At 48.0% G+C, this 18,541-nt stretch overlaps 1 protein-coding gene across 3 annotated transcripts in view; it reads right to left on the bottom strand.

Moving 5' to 3' along the window:
• Positions 1-71: 71 nt before the first annotated feature.
• Positions 72-18,541, bottom strand: part of LOC133141718 (leukemia inhibitory factor receptor-like) — a 41,920-nt gene continuing 23,450 nt past the window's right edge. For all 3 annotated transcript variants that reach the window (XM_061262376.1, XM_061262377.1, XM_061262378.1), the window contains 9 exons: positions 14,151-14,215; positions 12,860-13,052; positions 12,208-12,363; positions 9,944-10,045; positions 8,664-8,813; positions 8,136-8,282; positions 4,509-4,590; positions 4,321-4,387; positions 72-4,182 (listed from right to left, as the gene is read on the bottom strand). In XM_061262376.1, coding sequence (XP_061118360.1) covers positions 3,544-4,182; positions 4,321-4,387; positions 4,509-4,590; positions 8,136-8,282; positions 8,664-8,813; positions 9,944-10,045; positions 12,208-12,363; positions 12,860-13,052; positions 14,151-14,215 — 1,601 coding nt within the window. In that variant the 3' untranslated portion in view covers positions 72-3,543. The remainder of the gene's footprint in view (positions 4,183-4,320; positions 4,388-4,508; positions 4,591-8,135; positions 8,283-8,663; positions 8,814-9,943; positions 10,046-12,207; positions 12,364-12,859; positions 13,053-14,150; positions 14,216-18,541) is intronic.

The raw sequence follows: 18,541 nt of genomic DNA, 5'->3' as shown, positions 1-18,541 counted from the left end.
AATGATTATTGCACTGATTCTGTGGAATTGAAACAAATATTAACTTGTGGGGTTTTGGGGAAAAAGACAAGTTGTTTGTTTTCAAATAACAACTTTATTAGCTTGGAAAACATGTTATTTCTCATTTGTCAGCTATAACCACTAATTCAAGTCGCGTAACTGACGTCACCTCACTTGTGCGCCTCTCAAACGCCTCCACAAACTATAAAACAAATATTAACCATTAAACCATTTTTTTTAGCCTTACAACGATTTCTCAGTCTCATTCAGAAATACTTTTCAGAAGTATTTATAATTTGTTACATCAAACAGAGATACTTAAAGTTAGTCAAAAAATATTGCCATGTTTGCTTCCACTTAAACATCTAGGATTGGGGAATAACAATATAAAAATTCAAAATATCGGTTTCCAGTGACTCTTGGAAAGAACCTGGATTTCTGTGGCTATCACAGAAATTGTAAACCAATCTTGTCTTTTTGTGAATAGTATTATAATAGATGCATCCTTGTGCAAAAAAACAAAAAACAAACGTGTTTGCTGGCACCTAGTGACTAGGCTGTAATAGTGCAGCTATCATGTTCTTCACATATCTGGTTGAGCACACCTCAGAAGACTGACACCTCAGAGTTTTTTTCTGGTCCCCTTTGGCTGTGGGAATATCTTCATACACGTTTTGCTAATACCACAGTAAAATGTTCATACATGTTTGACTTGTACCACAATAAAATGTTCATACATGTTTGACTTGTACCACAGAAACATGCAGAACTCAAGCAGGGGGGTCCAATCGTATCTGAAAGGGCCGGTGTGGGTGCAGGGTTCTGTTTTAGCCCAGCACTACCACACCTGATTTAATTAATCAAGGTCTAATTAAAGGCCCGGACACACCAAACCGACGGTCGGCCGTCGGATGTTGGTGGCGCCCTGTCGGCCAAGTCTTTCCGGTGTGTCCCGGTGTGTTGGAGGGCTCCGGAGCTTCAACATGTTGAACCGGCGTCGGAGCCCCCGGAGCCCCGGAGCCCCCGGAGCCGTCGATGAGAGAGAGAGCTCTCTGATTGGCTGTCCAGCTAGCGAATCAGTGCACGAGAAGAGAAACGGAAGCGACGAAAGCAAGCCATTCCAAAGTCACTACCAGACATAATTCGATTAGTATTACTAAATAGCGAGAGAACAAGGAAATTGCTGCAAACTGTTTGTTGTGAGCGAGACAATGGCTGCTTCTAGGTCCAACGCAATGCAAACGCATTCCCCGGTCTTCCGGTTTCCATTTTTTGAAAGACAAATACAGACTACTGCCACCTGCTGGTGTGGAGAGTTATTACCTCACGCAGGCGCAGAACGTACGTGCAACTCGGCCGTCGGCGGACCGTTGTTGCGGTGTGTTCGGCACAGCCGACATTAACGACGCGTATCGACGTACGTGCAACTCGGCCGCGGCCGACTGTCGGTTTGGTGTGTCCGGGCCTTTAAGTCTTAAGTATAAGTATAACTTGAATAAATGCTATATATAGAATATGTAATATTCTAATATTTTGAGATATTGGATTTTAGATTTTCAAGCCATAATCTGTAAACCATAATCATCAAGATTAAAACTAGGTGCATCTCAAAAAATTAGAATATCGTGGAAAAGTTCATTTTCTTGTTTTAATCTTGATGATTATGGCTTACAGATTATGACTTGAAAATCAAAAATCCAGTATCTCAAAATATTAGAATATTACATAAGGCCTTAAAAGGATTTAAAATACAAAAATGTCGACCTTGAAAAGTATGTTAATTTATGCACTTGGTCGGAGCACCTTTTGCACCAATTACTGCATCAATGCGGCGTGGCATGGAGGCAGTCAGCCTGTGGCACTGCTGAGGTGTTATGAAGCCCAGGTCAGCCTGTGGCACTGCTGAGGTGTTATGAAGCCCAGGTCAGCCTGTGGCACTGCTGGGGTGTTATGGAAGCCCAGGTTGCTTTGATTGTGGCCTTCAGCTCGTCTGTACTGTTGTTTCTGGTGCCTCTCATCTTCCCCTTGACAATACCAGATAGATTCTGTATGGGGTTCAGGTCAGACGAGTTGGCTGGCCAATCAAGCACAGTAATAGCAAGGAAATGGAAATCAGCATCTCCTTAAAGCTTGTCAGCAGACGGAAGCATGAAGTGCTCTAAAATCTCCTGGTAGACGGCTGCGTTGACTCTGGACTTGATAAAACACAGTGAACCAACATCAGCAGATGACATGGCACCCCAAATCATCACTGACTATGGAAACTTCACACTGGACTTCAAGCAACTTCGATTCTCTGCCTCTCCACTCTTCCTCCAGACTCTGGGACCTTGATTTCCTAATGAAATGCAAAATGTACTTTCATCTGAAAGAGGACTTTGGACCACTGAGCAACGGTCCAGTTCTTTTTCTCCTTAGCCCAGGTAAGACGCTTCTGGTTTCAGGAGAGTGATGTAGCAGGGTGGTTTTAATCCAAAGCGACTTACAAGTGCATAGGTTCTACCATAAGTCAAAGCATCACATCCAGAAACTAGCAAAATACACATGAACTGCTGTTCTAAACATAGTTGTCATCAAAAGTGCTTTTTTTTTTTTTTTTTTTTTTGGGGGGGGGGTTAGACAAGGATAGGGATATCAGAAAGGAGGGGTGGGGGAAATCAGGAGGGAGGACTAAGGTAGAGTTTGAAAAGGTGGGTTTTGAGTCTGCGTCGAAATAGGGGGAGGGATTCTGCTGTTCTGACAGTGGTAGGCAAGTCATTCCACCACTGAGGAACCAGAACGGAAAACAGGCGTGAACGTGCAGCTCGACCGCCAGGTGCACGTAGAGAGGGAACCGTAAGGCGACCAGAGCTGGCAGACCGGAGTGGTCTTGCTGGGGAGTAGGGAGTGATCAGGGATTGTATGTAAGGTGGGGCAGTCCCCTTAGCAGCCTGAAATGCCAACACTAGGGCCTTGAAACGGATGCGTGCGGCAATAGGAAGCCAGTGGAGGCCAATGAGAAGCGGTATAGCAGTGTGGTGTAGTAGTGTGGTGTAGCAGAGTGGTGTAGCAGGGTGGTGTTGTAGGGTGGTGTAGCAGTGTGCTGTGGTGTAGCAGTGTAGTGTAGCAGGGTGGTGTAGCAGGGTGGTGTAGCAGAGTGGTGTAGCAGTGTGTTGTGGTGTAGCAGAGTGGTGTAGCAGTGTGTTGTGGTGTAGCAGGGTGGTGTAGCAGTGTGTTGTGGTGTAGCAGTGTGTTGTGGTGTAGCAGTGTGGTGTAGCAGGGTGGTGTAGCATTGTGTTGTGGTGTAGCAGAGTGGTGTAGCAGTGTTGTGTGGTGTAGCAGGGTCCTGTGTTGTGCTTTAAGAATGCAGGTGTTCTCTTAGGTGGAAGACATCACTGTCATTCTGCCTCTGCAAGGCAACTGGGCATAGTGTGGCTCAGGGGGAGCGACTAGTTGGCTGGAATGATTGTGTCTTACTTCTTATCTGCTAGTCAATCAGATGAACATTGTCTGCCTGCTAAACCTGCACAGAACTGTAGGAGGGGCTAGAGCTATAGGAAAATTCTACATGTGGGTGTAGTCTATGGGCTGGTAGGTGGGGTTTGTGTAGTTTTTGTGTGGGAGGGGTCTGTTTATTCGCACAGGATTGGCTGAGGCAGGGCTGACAGATGCCCCGCCCAGCAGGAAGGTGAAGGAGTTGGCAGAAGTGGGCGTGTCCAGGTCTCCTGGCCCAGGCGAGGCAGTGCTGAGGGACGGGAAGGGCTGGTACCCATCATCCACCTGCAGGGGGAGCTGTGCTGTGGCTGAGCCCTGGGGCCCATTCTCCACTGAGCCCTGGGGCCCATTCTCCACTGAGCCCTGGGGCCCATTCTCCACTGAGCCCTGGGGCCCATTCTCCGCTGAGCCCTGGGGCTGGTACTGCCCTGAGGACAGGGCAGGCTGTGGGGGGGCCCGGGGGGGCTGCAGCAATGTGTAGGTGATCCCCGAGGGAGAGGCAGGGTGAGCCTGGGGAACACACGTGTGGGACGTCCTGCTCGGGGCCTGCTGGTAGCACCTCATGAGCAGGGTGCTGCTGGAGTCAGGAGAACACATACTCCACCCGTTCTCCTCCCCAGGAACCTCCCCCGAATCCTCATTCGAAAGGAACACTTCCACCCTGTCATAGGGGCACTTCTCAAGGTCCAGCGTCTGGGAGGAAAACATCTGAGAGCAAGAAGAACAAATCAGACCACTCACCTCCATTAGCAACCATTTACAGGTATAGCAAGTATGGGACACCTGTAGAACAGGGGCATTATCCGACACTTGTATAACAGGTGCAGTGTGGTACTGAAGACTCACTGTTGGAGTTGACAAGTCCTGCGGGACCCTTGGCTTGGGAATAATAGGAAACAGACTCTCCTTTATCCTGTCACACAGAGAGAACCAGGACATCGTGAGGCCCGGATATGCACTTCACTGTCACAATTTCCTTAAAAAAATCATCTGTCCCATGATTTGTACAAAAACAAAACACCATCTGCTCCTACCAATTCCTCTTCTGGTAGCAGATAATAGTGAAGATGAGGAAGAAGGCCATTGCGCTCAGGGTGATGAAGATCAACCAACCAGCTGCAGAAAAAGGGAGCAAACAGTGTGTCCGTATGTCACATTACCAATAGCACTCGATAACAACGATACTCCATCATTACGAACAGTGCTGCTATTTTAACTATCACTACGAGCCTCCATCATTACTAACAGTGCTGCTATTTTAACTATCACTACGAGCCTCCATCATTACTAACAGTGCTGCTATTTTAACTATCACTACGAGCCTCCATCATTACTAACAGTGTTGCTATTTTAACTGTCATTTTTCAGAACTCTAAACACTTTTTTCAATTACTTGGATACAATATACATAAACCAAATATAATTTGTTTGCTGAACCAAATCACTTGTTCTCAATGGCACAACTTAACTTTCAAAGTATAACATTTCAAAATGAAATACACATTGCATTTGATAGTCTTTTCATTCATTACAATATATCTAACTACTAATGTATCCAACTACTGGAAATGATAAGTAACTGGAACATTACTCCTACAGCATAGTTTTATGGAAACAGATTAGTTGTAACAACATTTCATGTTTAGATCATGAATGTTTTAGGATAAACAGGGCGGCCTGTAGCCGGTCGGTGGTTCTAATCCCGGTGTAGCCACAATAAGATCCTCACAGCCGTTGGGCCCTTGAGCAAGGCCCTTAACCCTGTATTGCTCCAGGAGAGGATTGTCTCCTGCTTAGTCTAATCAACTGTATGTCGCTCTGGATGAGAGCGTCTGCCAAATGCCAATAATGTAAATACATTTATTGACACCAATTACTTTGGAACAGGAAAGTAATTTTACCACATTATGACTGAATGTAAGATTTCATCTTTCTTTGTCTCAGGGATTTTCAACCTTTTTTGACGTGCCAGATGATCCATGTTAGAATACAGATCAAGGTGGTCAATGGAATTGTAGACTGCCAAGAGGTGGCCATGTTTCTCGTCTTAGAGGTGGGGGGGAGATGCAACAGTTCATTGCATTCACAAAATGCATCAAAACTACCAAACCACTGCAAACATGTCTCAAAGGAAAAGCACCAGCACTAGATTTTTTGGGTCAATCATAGAACAATTGTTATGTTCCCGAGTTCTGTCTGTTAGTTTATCATTGTTTATTATTGTTATTCTTGTAATTTATTATTTTTTCATATTCATGTCTGGTGCTCTGTTTATATTCATTAGTCTTTGCACTCGTCTTCCCCTGTGATGTCTGAGTCTGAATGTTTACGAGCCCAGTCACTCCCCTGTCTGCGTGCTTCACTATTCAGGTGTTTACGGTAGTTCCGGGGTTCAACCTTCCTTCCAATCTTGCATTCCCTACTTCCTGCTTTCTCTCCAATTCATGTTTGTACATAGCACTAATATACTAATCCCAACTAACAGAATTTGTACAGTAATAATTATATATGTTCATCAAACTAACAAACTAACATTCACTAGTTTTGGGTATTTGTAATTTAAATCCGTCGTGATGAAGAGGGAGCTGAGCCGGAAGGCGAAGCTCTTGATTTACCGGTCAATCTACGTCCCAACCCTCACCTATGGTCACAAGCTTTGGGTAGTGACCGAAAGAACAACATTGCATATACAAGCGGCTGAAGAGATAGAGATAGGGTGAGGAGCTCGGACATCCGGAGGGAGCTCGGAGTAGAGCCGCTGCTCCTTCGCGTTGAAAGGAGCCAATTGAGGTGGTTCAGGCATCTGATCAGGATGCCTCCCGGGCGCCTCCCTTTGGTGGGCACATCCAACTGGGCGGAGACCCCGAGATAGACCCAGAACCTGCTGGACAGATTATATATCTCTCCTGGCCTGGGAACGCCTCGGGATCTCCCAGGAGGAGCTGGACTGCGTTGCTGGGGAGAGGGACGCCTGGAATACCCGGCTTTGTCTACTGCCACTGCGACCCGACTCCGGATAAGCGGGTGATGATGGATGGATGGAGGTCATTTAAATCACGTAACTAACTTACTAACGCATCTCCAGTTTCAATTCTGTTCTGTAACTCTGCCTCCCTATTCTATTACTGAATACTTGCTTAGTTTCAGCGAAGTATTTGCACCTGTCTCTCTGTATCTCTGCATCTCCTGATTCTGTGCAATTGTCTATTCCCGAGGCCGGAGCCGTTTGTATTACATGTGTGTCTTTGTGAATCCAGTTCGCGTTTTCATTTCCCCCTCATTATTGTCCTATTACCATTTCATGCGTTTCACCTGATGTTTATTTGTTAGACCGCCCTCACTCCCATGCCCCGCCTGGTTTGTCTCATTCCCCTGTGTATTTATACCTGTCCTTCTCAGTTGCACCTTACTAGCTTGTCTTGTCCTGTTTGAGTCCCAAGCCCTTAAATTCCTCCCCCCAGTTCTAGCGCCCTTGTTCCCGAGCCCTTGTTCCCAAGCCTTTGCCCTTGTGGCATTCTGTCCGGTTGGTTTCTGTTTTCTATTTTTTCTTGTTTATGACCCCTGCCTCTTCTTTTGGATCAGCTTTGGTACCTTTGCCTGTGTGGTCTGACCCCTGGTTTTTGATCTTGGCCTGTTTTTTGACTCTGCTCTGTCTGCCCCTGCATTTACATTAAACCTGCCATTTTTCCACACCCCTGTGTGCTTCTGCTTCCTCTGCTCCGCGTTGCATGACAACAATGATCTAAAAAACACTAACATCCAGTGGCATTAGAGTAGAAGCACTATTTTCAGTCTGTGATTTGCAAATTGGGACTGTAGGAATGTATAGATTTTGGTGGTTCAGCCTGATTTTTTGTGAAAAGCAATGAAACAAATTATTCAGTTTGGTCCACATACAGTGCTCGTTCCTCACAGTATGTTGTAATTATATTTTTTTACAGTATTTTCTTCAATTATTCCACTTTCTTCGACTATTTCCACTATTCCCTTTATTACGAACTTGATACATGTTTAAACATGGATCAAGTATTTCTAACTGCAGTGTTAAAGTATTGTAAAAACAACTAAACAGTGAAGCTATAGGTATCTTGTGTGTGGGTGATCTAAACCAATGTTCCTATAGTATACATGATAAATCAGTTACTCGAACCAATGAGTGTGGAAGTGCAATATTTCTTCAAAGATATGAATGCACAATGCATGCCAAAGTGATTGTAAAAAAACTGTATAACAGTAGATGCCAGCCACAACAACAGGATGTTACAACAACCCCAACAGGATGTGACAACAACCCCAAAAGGATGTCTCCTGTTACAACAACACCCCCCCCCCCCCCCATTGCTGGAAGTGGCGTGTCAGCTCATGTCACAGCTGTTGTCCTGTGTGACACACAACCCTACTTCTCCTCAGCCCTGCTTCAAATGAGCAAATGAGCTACTGTTTTTGTACTTGAAAAAAAAAAGTATTTACAGGTATTTGCTGGCAGTACATTTCTGCAAAATGTACAATACATGATTTTTATAGCAAACAAATCAAAACAATTTTGAACCACAGCAGAAGAAACCATCAATAAAATCATGCTTGTAAGTCGGCCACCAAGAGGTTTTTTCTTGTTGTGCTTCAGGATCTAAACGTGTTAATCCACCAATGTCTCATGTCACCTGATTCTGTGACTGGAACCAGGTACTGGAGCGTGGCTTCTTCCTTCCCTTCCCCAGCTGAATTGTAGGCTTTCACTCTGAATGTGTACCACCCGGGGGGGACGTTCCTCATCGTGTAATCTCTGGCATCAGGGTTTTTGATGTTTTCTGGCAAGGAAATAACAAAAGACTATATCCGGGAGGAATGAAAGTTGATGCAGACATTGGGCGGTGCCATCCTGGCTTTGCCCCTGGTTATTGCTGGCGAGACAAGATCAGCCATTATGTATTCTCAGATCAGCCTACAGTCTGATCCAGGGGCAGGATAAGGCCCTAGTGAATGTGCGGTCTGATCAATAGACAATGGCTACATTCTGTTGAACCTTGACCTTCATGGGTAACCACAGTCACCACAGTAACGTTACTGGTAGGTATGTGTCTGCTCTCTAACTCTAAAATACATTCATTTAAACCTCTGACCTGTCCCCCATTGTTCAGAATCTGTTTTACAGTTTTGATTGTTTCAGGGCAATACGTGGCTGTGAATACCTTCGTACTTATAGCCTGAGGAAGAATTCAGATAGATGTGGTATCCACAGATGAACCCATGCTGGCCCTCCGGAGGAACCATATCCCAGTGAAACTGAACTCCAGACCCACTTGGATTGCCTTCCAATTTCTGCACCGTCTTGTTGGGAGCTGCTCACAGAGAAGGGGGGACTGGCTCAGTGGATGCTCTAACATAACAGAAGGTAATGGCGGGACTGGCTGAATGGATGTACAAACATAACATAACAGAAGGTAATGGTGAGAACAGGCCATTCCTAATAACTTTGTTAATCCATTTAATGAACTTAAAAACCTCTTTCAAATCCACCCTAAGCCTTTTACGAAACTTAAAGAGATTCCATCCATCCATCCATTATCTGAACCCGCTTATCCTGAACAGGGTCGCAGGGGGGCTGGAGCCTATCCCAGCATACATTGGGCGAAAGGCAGGAATACACCCTGGACAGGTCGCCAGTCCATCGCAGGGCACTCACACCATTCACTCGCACACTCATACCTACGGGCAATTTAGACTCTCCAATCAGCCTAACCTGCATGTCTTTGGACTGTGGGAGGAAACCGGAGTACCCGGAGGAAACCCACGCAGACACAGGGAGAACATGCAAACTCCGCACAGAGAGGCCCCGGCCGACGGGGATTCGAACCCAGGACCTCCTTGCTGTGAGGCGGCAGTGCTACCCACTGCACCATCCGTGCCGCCCTAACTTAAAGAGATTAAGCATCCTAAATCTATCCTCATAACTCTTATCTTTTATACATGGAATCAATCTGCCTGCCCTTCTCTGAACCTTTTCCTGTGCCTCTATATCTTTCTTAGAGTGGTCCCCAGAACGGCACACAGTACTCCAAGGAAATCGCTTTGAACAGGTGGCTTTGAACAGTTAGCAGCAGAAAACCGGAGAGATAAAAACACCACTTAACTATAAGCTTAGCTAGCTAACTTACTGTACTGCACAAAGAAAAACTGCGCTAACTTTAAATGAACAATATAATCCACTAATTTAGTGTGGCTGCTTGACTTTAGAAAGAAGTAAGAGAAAAGAGCCATTATAAAGCGTAGCTTGCTAACTAGTACTTTATTTATCTCTGGACAAAAATACACCTGAAATATTATCCGGAATCCATGTATACTTCACTACAGTTAACGAAAAGGGGGGTATTTTCATGTTCTCTTATGTTCTCGATGGGCTGAATGCCGGTTCTCCTCATGGTGGATTCTCGTGTTGGTCAGTCACAGAAGCTCAGCCTGGCCTGCTCACCCTTCTCCTCAGCGTATCCCTCCTTCCTGGCGAGCAGGTGTGGCCGGCCCTGACTGCAAGCGTAGATGGACAGCAGGTACCTCACGCCGGCTTGAAAGTGCTCTGAGGAGGGAAAACAGCAGAGAGAGTGAGGAAATTCATCCTCTGGGTCCGAGCACACGCAAATGAGCCAAGGCATCATGACCACTCATAGATGAAGCAAATAATGTTGACAATCTCATAACAACAGTGCATGGCAAGGTCTGGGATATATTAGACAGCAGGTGTAAATACCTGAACGACAAGGGCCAAATCATTATGGCCAAATGCCTGGGTCAGAGCATCTCAGAAATGGCAAGGCCTGTAGGGTGCTCCCATCCAGCAGTGGTGAGTACCTACTGACAGTGATCCAGCAGTGGTGAGTACCTACTGACAGTGATCCAGCAGTGGTGAGTACCTACTGACAGTGATCCAGCAGTGGTGAGTACCTACTGACAGTGATCCAGCAGTGGTGAGTACCTACTGACAGTGATCCAGCAGTGGTGAGTACCTACTGACAGTGATCCAGCCGTGGTGAGTACCTACTGAAAGTGATCCAGCAGTGGTGAGTATGTACTGACAGTGATCCAGCAGTGGTGAGTATGTACTGACAGTGATCCAGCAGTGGTGAGTATGTACTGAAAGTGATCCAAAGGGACAAACCCCGGCCTGGTGACAGGGTGCTGACCCAAGGCTATTGGGTCAGCACCTCTTACCTATGTTACAGGAGGACCATCACAACACAATGTAACACAATGTTACAGGAGGACCATCACAACACAATGTAACACCATGTTACAGGAGGACCATCACAACACAGTGTAACACAATGTTACAGGAGGACCATCACAACACAGTGTAACACAATGTTACAGGAGGACCATCACAACACAATGTAACACGATGTTACAGGAGGACCATCACAACACAATGTAACACAATGTTACAGGAGGACCATCACAACACAATGTAACACAATGTTACAGGAGGACCATCACAACACAGTGTAACACAATGTTACAGGAGGACCATCACAACACAATGTAACACGATGTTACAGGAGGACCATCACAACACAATGTAACACAATGTTACAGGAGGACCATCACAACGCAGTGTAACACAATGTTACAGGAGGACCATCACAACACAATGTAACACAATGTTACAGGAGGACCATCACAACACAGTGTAACACAATGTTACAGGAGGACCACCACAACACAATGTTACAGGAGGACCATCACAACACAATGTAACACAATGTTACAGGAGGACCATCACAACACAGTGTAACACAATGTTACAGGAGGACCATCACAACACAATGTTACAGGAGGACCATCACAACACAATGTTACAGGAGGACCATCACAACACAGTGTAACACAATGTTACAGGAGGACCATCACAACACAATGTAACACGATGTTACAGGAGGACCCTCACAACACAATGTAACACGATGTTACAGGAGGACCATCACAACACAGTGCATTGCCCCCACCAGCATATGGGTCAGACTGCCCATGCTAACCCCTGTCCACCACTGAAAGCGCCTACAATGGGCAGGTGAGTGTCGGAACTGGACCTTGGAGCAATGGAAGAAGGTTGTCTGGTCCAATGATTCCTGTTTTCCTTTACATCATGTGGATGTCTGGATACATGTTCACTGTTTATCTGGTGAAACCTACTTTCAGCTGGTAAGAAGTAGCTTATTCACTTAGAGTTACGATGTGTTGTGTTTTCAGAGATGCTCTTCTGCATACCACTGTTGTGGTGTGTGGTTATTTGCATTACTGTCACCTTCCTGTGTGTTCTGATCAGTCTGGCCCTTCCCCTCTGACGTCTCATTAACAAAGCGTTTCTGTCTGCAGAACTGCTGCTCACTGGATTTTTTTTGTTTCTTGCATCATTCTTTGCAAACTCTAGAGACTAGTGTGCATGAAAATACCAGGAGATAAACAGATTCTGAGATACTCAAACCACGCTGTCTGCCACCAACAATCATTCAACAGTCAATAAGATCACATTTCCCCATTCTGATGGTTGATGTGAACATTATCTGAAGCTCCTGACCTGTACCTACATGACTGTATGCATTGCACTGCTGCCACACAATTGGCTGATAATAATAATAATGAGAAAGTCGCATGAATAAGTAGGTGCTATAATATATCAATAATGTTATTTTTCATGGGTCTAGTTCCCATGGTGACTAACTAAAAGCGCGGATCTGGCCTCACTTGGTGGAATCGATGCCGAGGGGTGTGGCACCTTCATCCACTCAACCCTCCAGTCCTGCTGGTGGGCGGGGCCCCACTCCACGATGTACCCACAGGTGGCACCAGCACTAGCAGGCCAGGACAGGTTGAAACCCCCGCCAGAGCCAGAGACTCTGTCTGCAAACACAACACAGCCCAGATCACACACACACACACACACACACACACACACACACTGCACAGTGCAAACACAACACAGCCCACATCACACACACACACACACACACACACACACACTGCACAATCTGCAAACACAACACAGCCCAGATCACACACACACACACACACACACAAACACTGCACTGTCTGTGACCAACAATCATTCCACGGTCAAAGGCACTTAGATCACATTTTTTCCTAATTCTGAAGGTTCATGTGAACATTAACTGAAGCTCCTGACCAATATCTACATGATTGTATGCATTGCACTGCTGCCACACAATTGGCTGATTTGATAATCGCATGAATAAGTATGTGCAATAAAATAAACGTTCATAATAAAGTGCTCTGTGAGTGTATCTACTGTAATATCCTGTAGTCATTTTCTCCCTTTCCCAGATTCTGTCCCAAACTCAGAAATTAGAGGCCTGATCAGCTGATCAGGTGGGCGTACCTGTGGCACCAGGTGAGGCCTCTGGGACCCAGACGCTGGAGGGAGGGGAGGAGCCAGCGGAGTTGAAGGCGGTAACCCTGGCGACCCCGTCCCCCAGGTCCGAAAGGAGGAAGCTGTGCTCTCCGGGAGGCACTGAGGAAAACTGCTCCCCCCTGGAGCTGTTCCACGCCACCGCATAGCGCAGGCTGTGGCCCTGCGGGACAGGCAGCGTGCAAAGGAAGGATGGCCAGAGTCAGTCAGTACCTCTTACCTGAGAACCTGCAGTACCTCTTACCTGAGAACCTGCAGTACCTCTTACCTGAGAACCTGCTCAGTACCTCCTACCTGAGAACCTGCAGTACCTCTTACCTGAGAACCTGCTCAGTACCTCCTACCTGAGAACCTGCAGTACCTCTTACCTGAGAACCTGCAGTACCTCTTACCTGAGAACCTGCTCAGTACCTCTTACCTGAGAACCTGCAGTACCTCTTATCTGAGAACCTGCAGTACCTCTTACCTGAGAACCTGCAGTACCTCTGACCTGAGAACCTGCAGTACCTCTTACCTGAGAACCTGCTCAGTACCTCCTACCTGAGAACCTGCAGTACCTCTTACCTGAGAACCTGCTCAGTACCTCTTACCTGAGAACCTGCAGTACCTCTGTTACGGCCACTTGGGCCTCTCAGCCGTATTCTGCATTATGTTGCTTATTTCTGTTCTGGTGTCTTGTAGGCCTGGTCCCGTGTGTTCCCGGAAGGGATGTGCCAGCGCGCGGGGCGTGTCCCAGCCGAGGACATAAAGTGGGCCTGGCCTTCCAGAGAAGCGGCGGGAGCTTTGCTTTGTCTTTTGCGTTTGAGATCAGTTTGAAATACATATGTTTTCACGTAATTAAACCCTAAATGTGAAACAGTTGCGAAGTCTCTCCTGCCGTTTTCTTTGTTACCTTGAGCCGGTAACAACCTCTTACCTGAGAACCTGCAGTACCTCTTACCTGAGAACCAGCTCAGTACCTCTTACCTGAGAACCTGCTCAGTACCTCTTACCTGAGAACCTGCAGTACCTCTTACCTCAGAACGTGCAGTACCTCTTACCTCAGAACCTGCAGTACCTCTTACCTCAGAACCTGCTCAGTACCTGGTCACAGAAATAGCATGCAAGGACTTCTGAACCTGGTGTGAACACATGCCTGTGTGTGGCTCCCTAAAGCTGATGGCCTAGTGCTCTAGTGAAGCATGTGATCAGACACTGTCATTGTTCTGCATTGTCACAATGTCAAGCAGGGGACTCGTAAAGGGTTAATAAAGAAACTTACTTTCCTCATGATGAGAGCTGTGTGACTGCCGTTCATGTGCAACCACACGTCCGGAGCCTCCGGGCCTGCAGACAGAACGCAGTCTAAAGGAAGTGGCTCATGTGGCATGGCTTTACTCTAGGCCTGGGCAGACAGAACGCAGTCTAAAGGAAGTGGCTCATGTGGCATGGCTTTACTCTAGGCCTGGGCAGACAGAACGCAGTCTAAAGGAAGTGGCTCATGTGGCATGGCCTTACTCTAGGCCTGCAGACAGAACGCAGTCTAAAGGAAGTGGCTCATGTGGCATGGCTTTACTCTAGGCCTGGGCAGACAGAACGCAGTCTAAAGGAAGTGGCTCATGTGGCATGGCCTTACTCTAGGCCTGCAGACAGAACGCAGTCTAAAGGAAGTGGCTCATGTGGCATGGCCTTACTCTAGGCCTGCAGACAGAACGCAATCTAAAGGAAGTGGCTCATGTGGCATGGCCTTACTCTAGGCCTGCAGACAGAACGCAGTCTAAAGGAAGTGGCTCAGGTGGCATGGCCTTACTCTAGGCCTGCAGACAGAACGCAGTCTCAAGGAAGTGGCTCATGTGGCATGGCTTTACTCTAGGCCTGGGCAGACAGAACGCAGTCTAAAGGAAGTGGCTCATGTGGCATGGCTTTACTCTAGGCCTGGGCAGACAGAACGCAGTCTAAAGGAAGTGGCTCATGTGGCATGGCCTTACTCTAGGCATGGGCAGACAGAACGCAGTCTAAAGGAAGTGGCTCATGTGGCATGGCCTTACTCTAGGCCTGGGCAGACAGAACGCAGTCTAAAGGAAGTGGCTCATGTGGCATGGCCTTACTCTAGGCCTGGGCAGACAGAACGCAGTCTAAAGGAAGTGGCTCATGTGGCATGGCTTTACTCTAGGCCTGGGCAGACAGAACGCAGTCTAAAGGATGTGGCTCATGTGGCATGGCCTTACTCTAGGCCTGCAGACAGAACGCAGTCTAAAGGAAGTGGGTCATGTGGCATGGCTTTACTCTAGGCCTGCAGACAGAACGCAGTCTAAAGGAAGTGGCTCATGTGGCATGGCCTTACTCTAGGCCTGCAGACAGAACGCAGTCTAAAGGAAGTGGCTCATGTGGCATGGCCTTACTCTAGGCCTGGACAGACAGAACGCAGTCTAAAGGAAGTGGCTCATGTGGCATGGCTTTACTCTAGGCCTGGGCAGACAGAACGCAGTCTAAAGGAAGTGGCTCATGTGGCATGGCCTTACTCTAGGCCTGCAGACAGAACGCAGTCTAAAGGAAGTGGCTCATGTGGCATGGCTTTACTCTAGGCCTGGGCAGACAGAACGCAGTCTAAAGGAAGTGGCTCATGTGGCATTGCTTTACTCTAGGCCTGGGCAGACAGAACGCAGTCTAAAGGAAGTGGCTCATGTGGCATGGCCTTACTCTAGGCCTGCAGACAGAACGCAGTCTAAAGGAAGTGGCTCATGTGGCATGGCTTTACTCTAGGCCTGGGCAGACAGAACGCAGTCTAAAGGAAGTGGCTCATGTGGCATTGCTTTACTCTAGGCCTGGGCAGACAGAACGCAGTCTAAAGGAAGTGGCTCATGTGGCATGGCCTTACTCTAGGCCTGCAGACAGAACGCAGTCTAAAGGAAGTGGCTCATGTGGCATGGCTTTACTCTAGGCCTGGGCAGACAGAACGCAGTCTAAAGGAAGTGGCTCATGTGGCATGGCCTTACTCTAGGCCTGGGCAGACAGAACGCAGTCTAAAGGAAGTGGCTCATGTGGCATGGCTTTACTCTAGGCCTGCAGAAAGAACGCAGTCTAAAGGAAGTGGCTCATGTGGCATGGCCTTACTCTAGGCCTGGGCAGACAGAACGCAGTCTAAAGGAAGTGGCTCATGTGGCATGGCCTTACTCTAGGCCTGCGCAGACAGAACGCAGTCTAAAGGAAGTGGCTCATGTGGCATGGCTTTACTCTAGGCCTGGGCAGACAGAACGCAGTCTAAAGGAAGTGGCTCATGTGGCATGGCTTTACTCTAGGCCTGCAGACAGAACGCAGTCTAAAGGAAGTGGCTCATGTGGCATGGCCTTACTCTAGGCCTGGGCAGACAGAACGCAGTCTAAAGGAAGTGGCTCATGTGGCATGGCTTTACTCTAGGCCTGGGCAGACAGAACGCAGTCTAAAGGAAGTGGCTCATGTGGCATGGCCTTACTCTAGGCCTGGGCAGACAGAACGCAGTCTAAAGGAAGTGGCTCATGTGGCATGGCCTTACTCTAGGCCTGCAGACAGAACGCAGTCTAAAGGAAGTGGCTCACGTGGCATGGCTTTACTCTAGGCCTGGGCAGACAGAACGTAGTCTAAAGGAAGTGGCTCATGTGGCATTGCTTTACTCTAGGCCTGCAGACAGAACGCAGTCTAAAGGAAGTGGCTCATGTGGCATGGCCGTACTCTAGGCCTGCAGACAGAACGCAGTATAAAGGAAGTGGCTCATGTGGCATGGCTTTACTCTAGGCCTGGGCAGACAGAACGCAGTCTAAAGGAAGTGGCTCATGTGGCATGGCTTTACTCTAGGCCTGGGCAGACAGAACGCAGTCTAAAGGAAGTGGCTCATGTGGCATGGCCTTACTCTAGGCCTGCAGACAGAACACAGTCTAAAGGAAGTGGCTCATGTGGCATGGCTTTACTCTAGGCATGGGCAGACAGAACGCAGTCTAAAGGAAGTGGCTCATGTGGCATGGCCTTACTCTAGGCCTGCAGACAGAACGCAGTCTAAAGGAAGTGGCTCATGTGGCATGGCCTTACTCTAGGCCTGGGCAGACAGAACGCAGTCTAAAGGAAGTGGCTCATATGGCATGGCTTTACTCTAGGCCTGGGCAGACAGAACGCAGTCTAAAGGAAGTGGCTCATGTGGCATGGCTTTACTCTAGGCCTGGGCAGACAGAACGCAGTCTAAAGGAAGTGGCTCATGTGGCATTGCTTTACTCTAGGCCTGGGCAGACAGAACGCAGTCTAAAGGAAGTGGCTCACGTGGCATGGCTTTACTCTAGGCCTGGGCAGACAGAACGCAGTCTAAAGGAAGTGGCTCATGAGGCATGGCTTTACTCTAGGCCTGCAGACAGAACGCAGTCTAAAGGAAGTGGCTCATGTGGCATGGCCGTACTCTAGGCCTGGGCAGACAGAACGCAGTCTAAAGGAAGTGGCTCATGTGGCATGGCTTTACTCTAGGCCTGGGCAGACAGAACGCAGTCTAAAGGAAGTGGCTCATGTGGCATGGCCTTACTCTAGGCCTGGGCAGACAGAACGCAGTCTAAAGGAAGTGGCTCATGTGGCATGGCTTTACTCTAGGCCTGCAGACAGAACGCAGTCTAAAGGAAGTGGCTCATGTGGCATGGCCTTACTCTAGGCCTGGGCAGACAGAACGCAGTCTAAAGGAAGTGGCTCATGTGGCATGGCCTTACTCTAGGCCTGGGCAGACAGAACGCAGTCTAAAGGAAGTGGCTCATGTGGCATGGCCTTACTCTAGGCCTGCAGACAGAACGCAGTCTAAAGGAAGTGGCTCACGTGGCATGGCTTTACTCTAGGCCTGGGCAGACAGAACGCAGTCTAAAGGAAGTGGCTCATGTGGCATGGCCTTACTCTAGGCCTGCAGACAGAACGCAGTCTAAAGGAAGTGGCTCATGTGGCATGGCCTTACTCTAGGCCTGGGCAGACAGAACGCAGTCTAAAGGAAGTGGCTCACGTGGCATGGCTTTACTCTAGGCCTGGGCAGACAGAACGCAGTCTAAAGGAAGTGGCTCATGTGGCATGGCCTTACTCTAGGCCTGCAGACAGAACGCAGTCTAAAGGAAGTGGCTCATGTGGCATGGCCTTACTCTAGGCCTGGGCAGACAGAACGCAGTCTAAAGGAAGTGGCTCATGTGGCATGGCTTTACTCTAGGCCTGGGCAGACAGAACGCAGTCTAAAGGAAGTGGCTCATGTGGCATGGCCTTACCCTAGGCCTGGGCAGACAGAACGCAGTCTAAAGGAAGTGGCTCATGTGGCATGGCTTTACTCTAGGCCTGCAGACAGAACGCAGTCTAAAGGAAGTGGCTCATGTGGCATGGCCTTACTCTAGGCCTGGGCAGACAGAACGCAGTCTAAAGGAAGTGGCTCATGTGGCATGGCTTTACTCTAGGCCTGGGCAGACAGAACGCAGTCTAAAGGAAGTGGCTCACGTGGCATGGCTTTACTCTAGGCCTGGGCAGACAGAACGCAGTCTAAAGGAAGTGGCTTATGTGGCATGGCCTTACTCTAGGCCTGGGCAGACAGAACGCAGACTAAAGGAAGTGGCTCATGTGGCATGGCTTTACTCTAGGCCTGGGCAGACAGAACGCAGTCTAAAGGAAGTGGCTCATGTGGCATTGCTTTACTCT

Source organism: Conger conger, chromosome 12 (genome assembly GCF_963514075.1).
Source record: "Conger conger chromosome 12, fConCon1.1, whole genome shotgun sequence".
In the NCBI taxonomy this organism is placed as follows: domain Eukaryota; kingdom Metazoa; phylum Chordata; class Actinopteri; order Anguilliformes; family Congridae; genus Conger; species Conger conger.
This window is presented reverse-complemented; position numbering and strand designations above follow the sequence as displayed.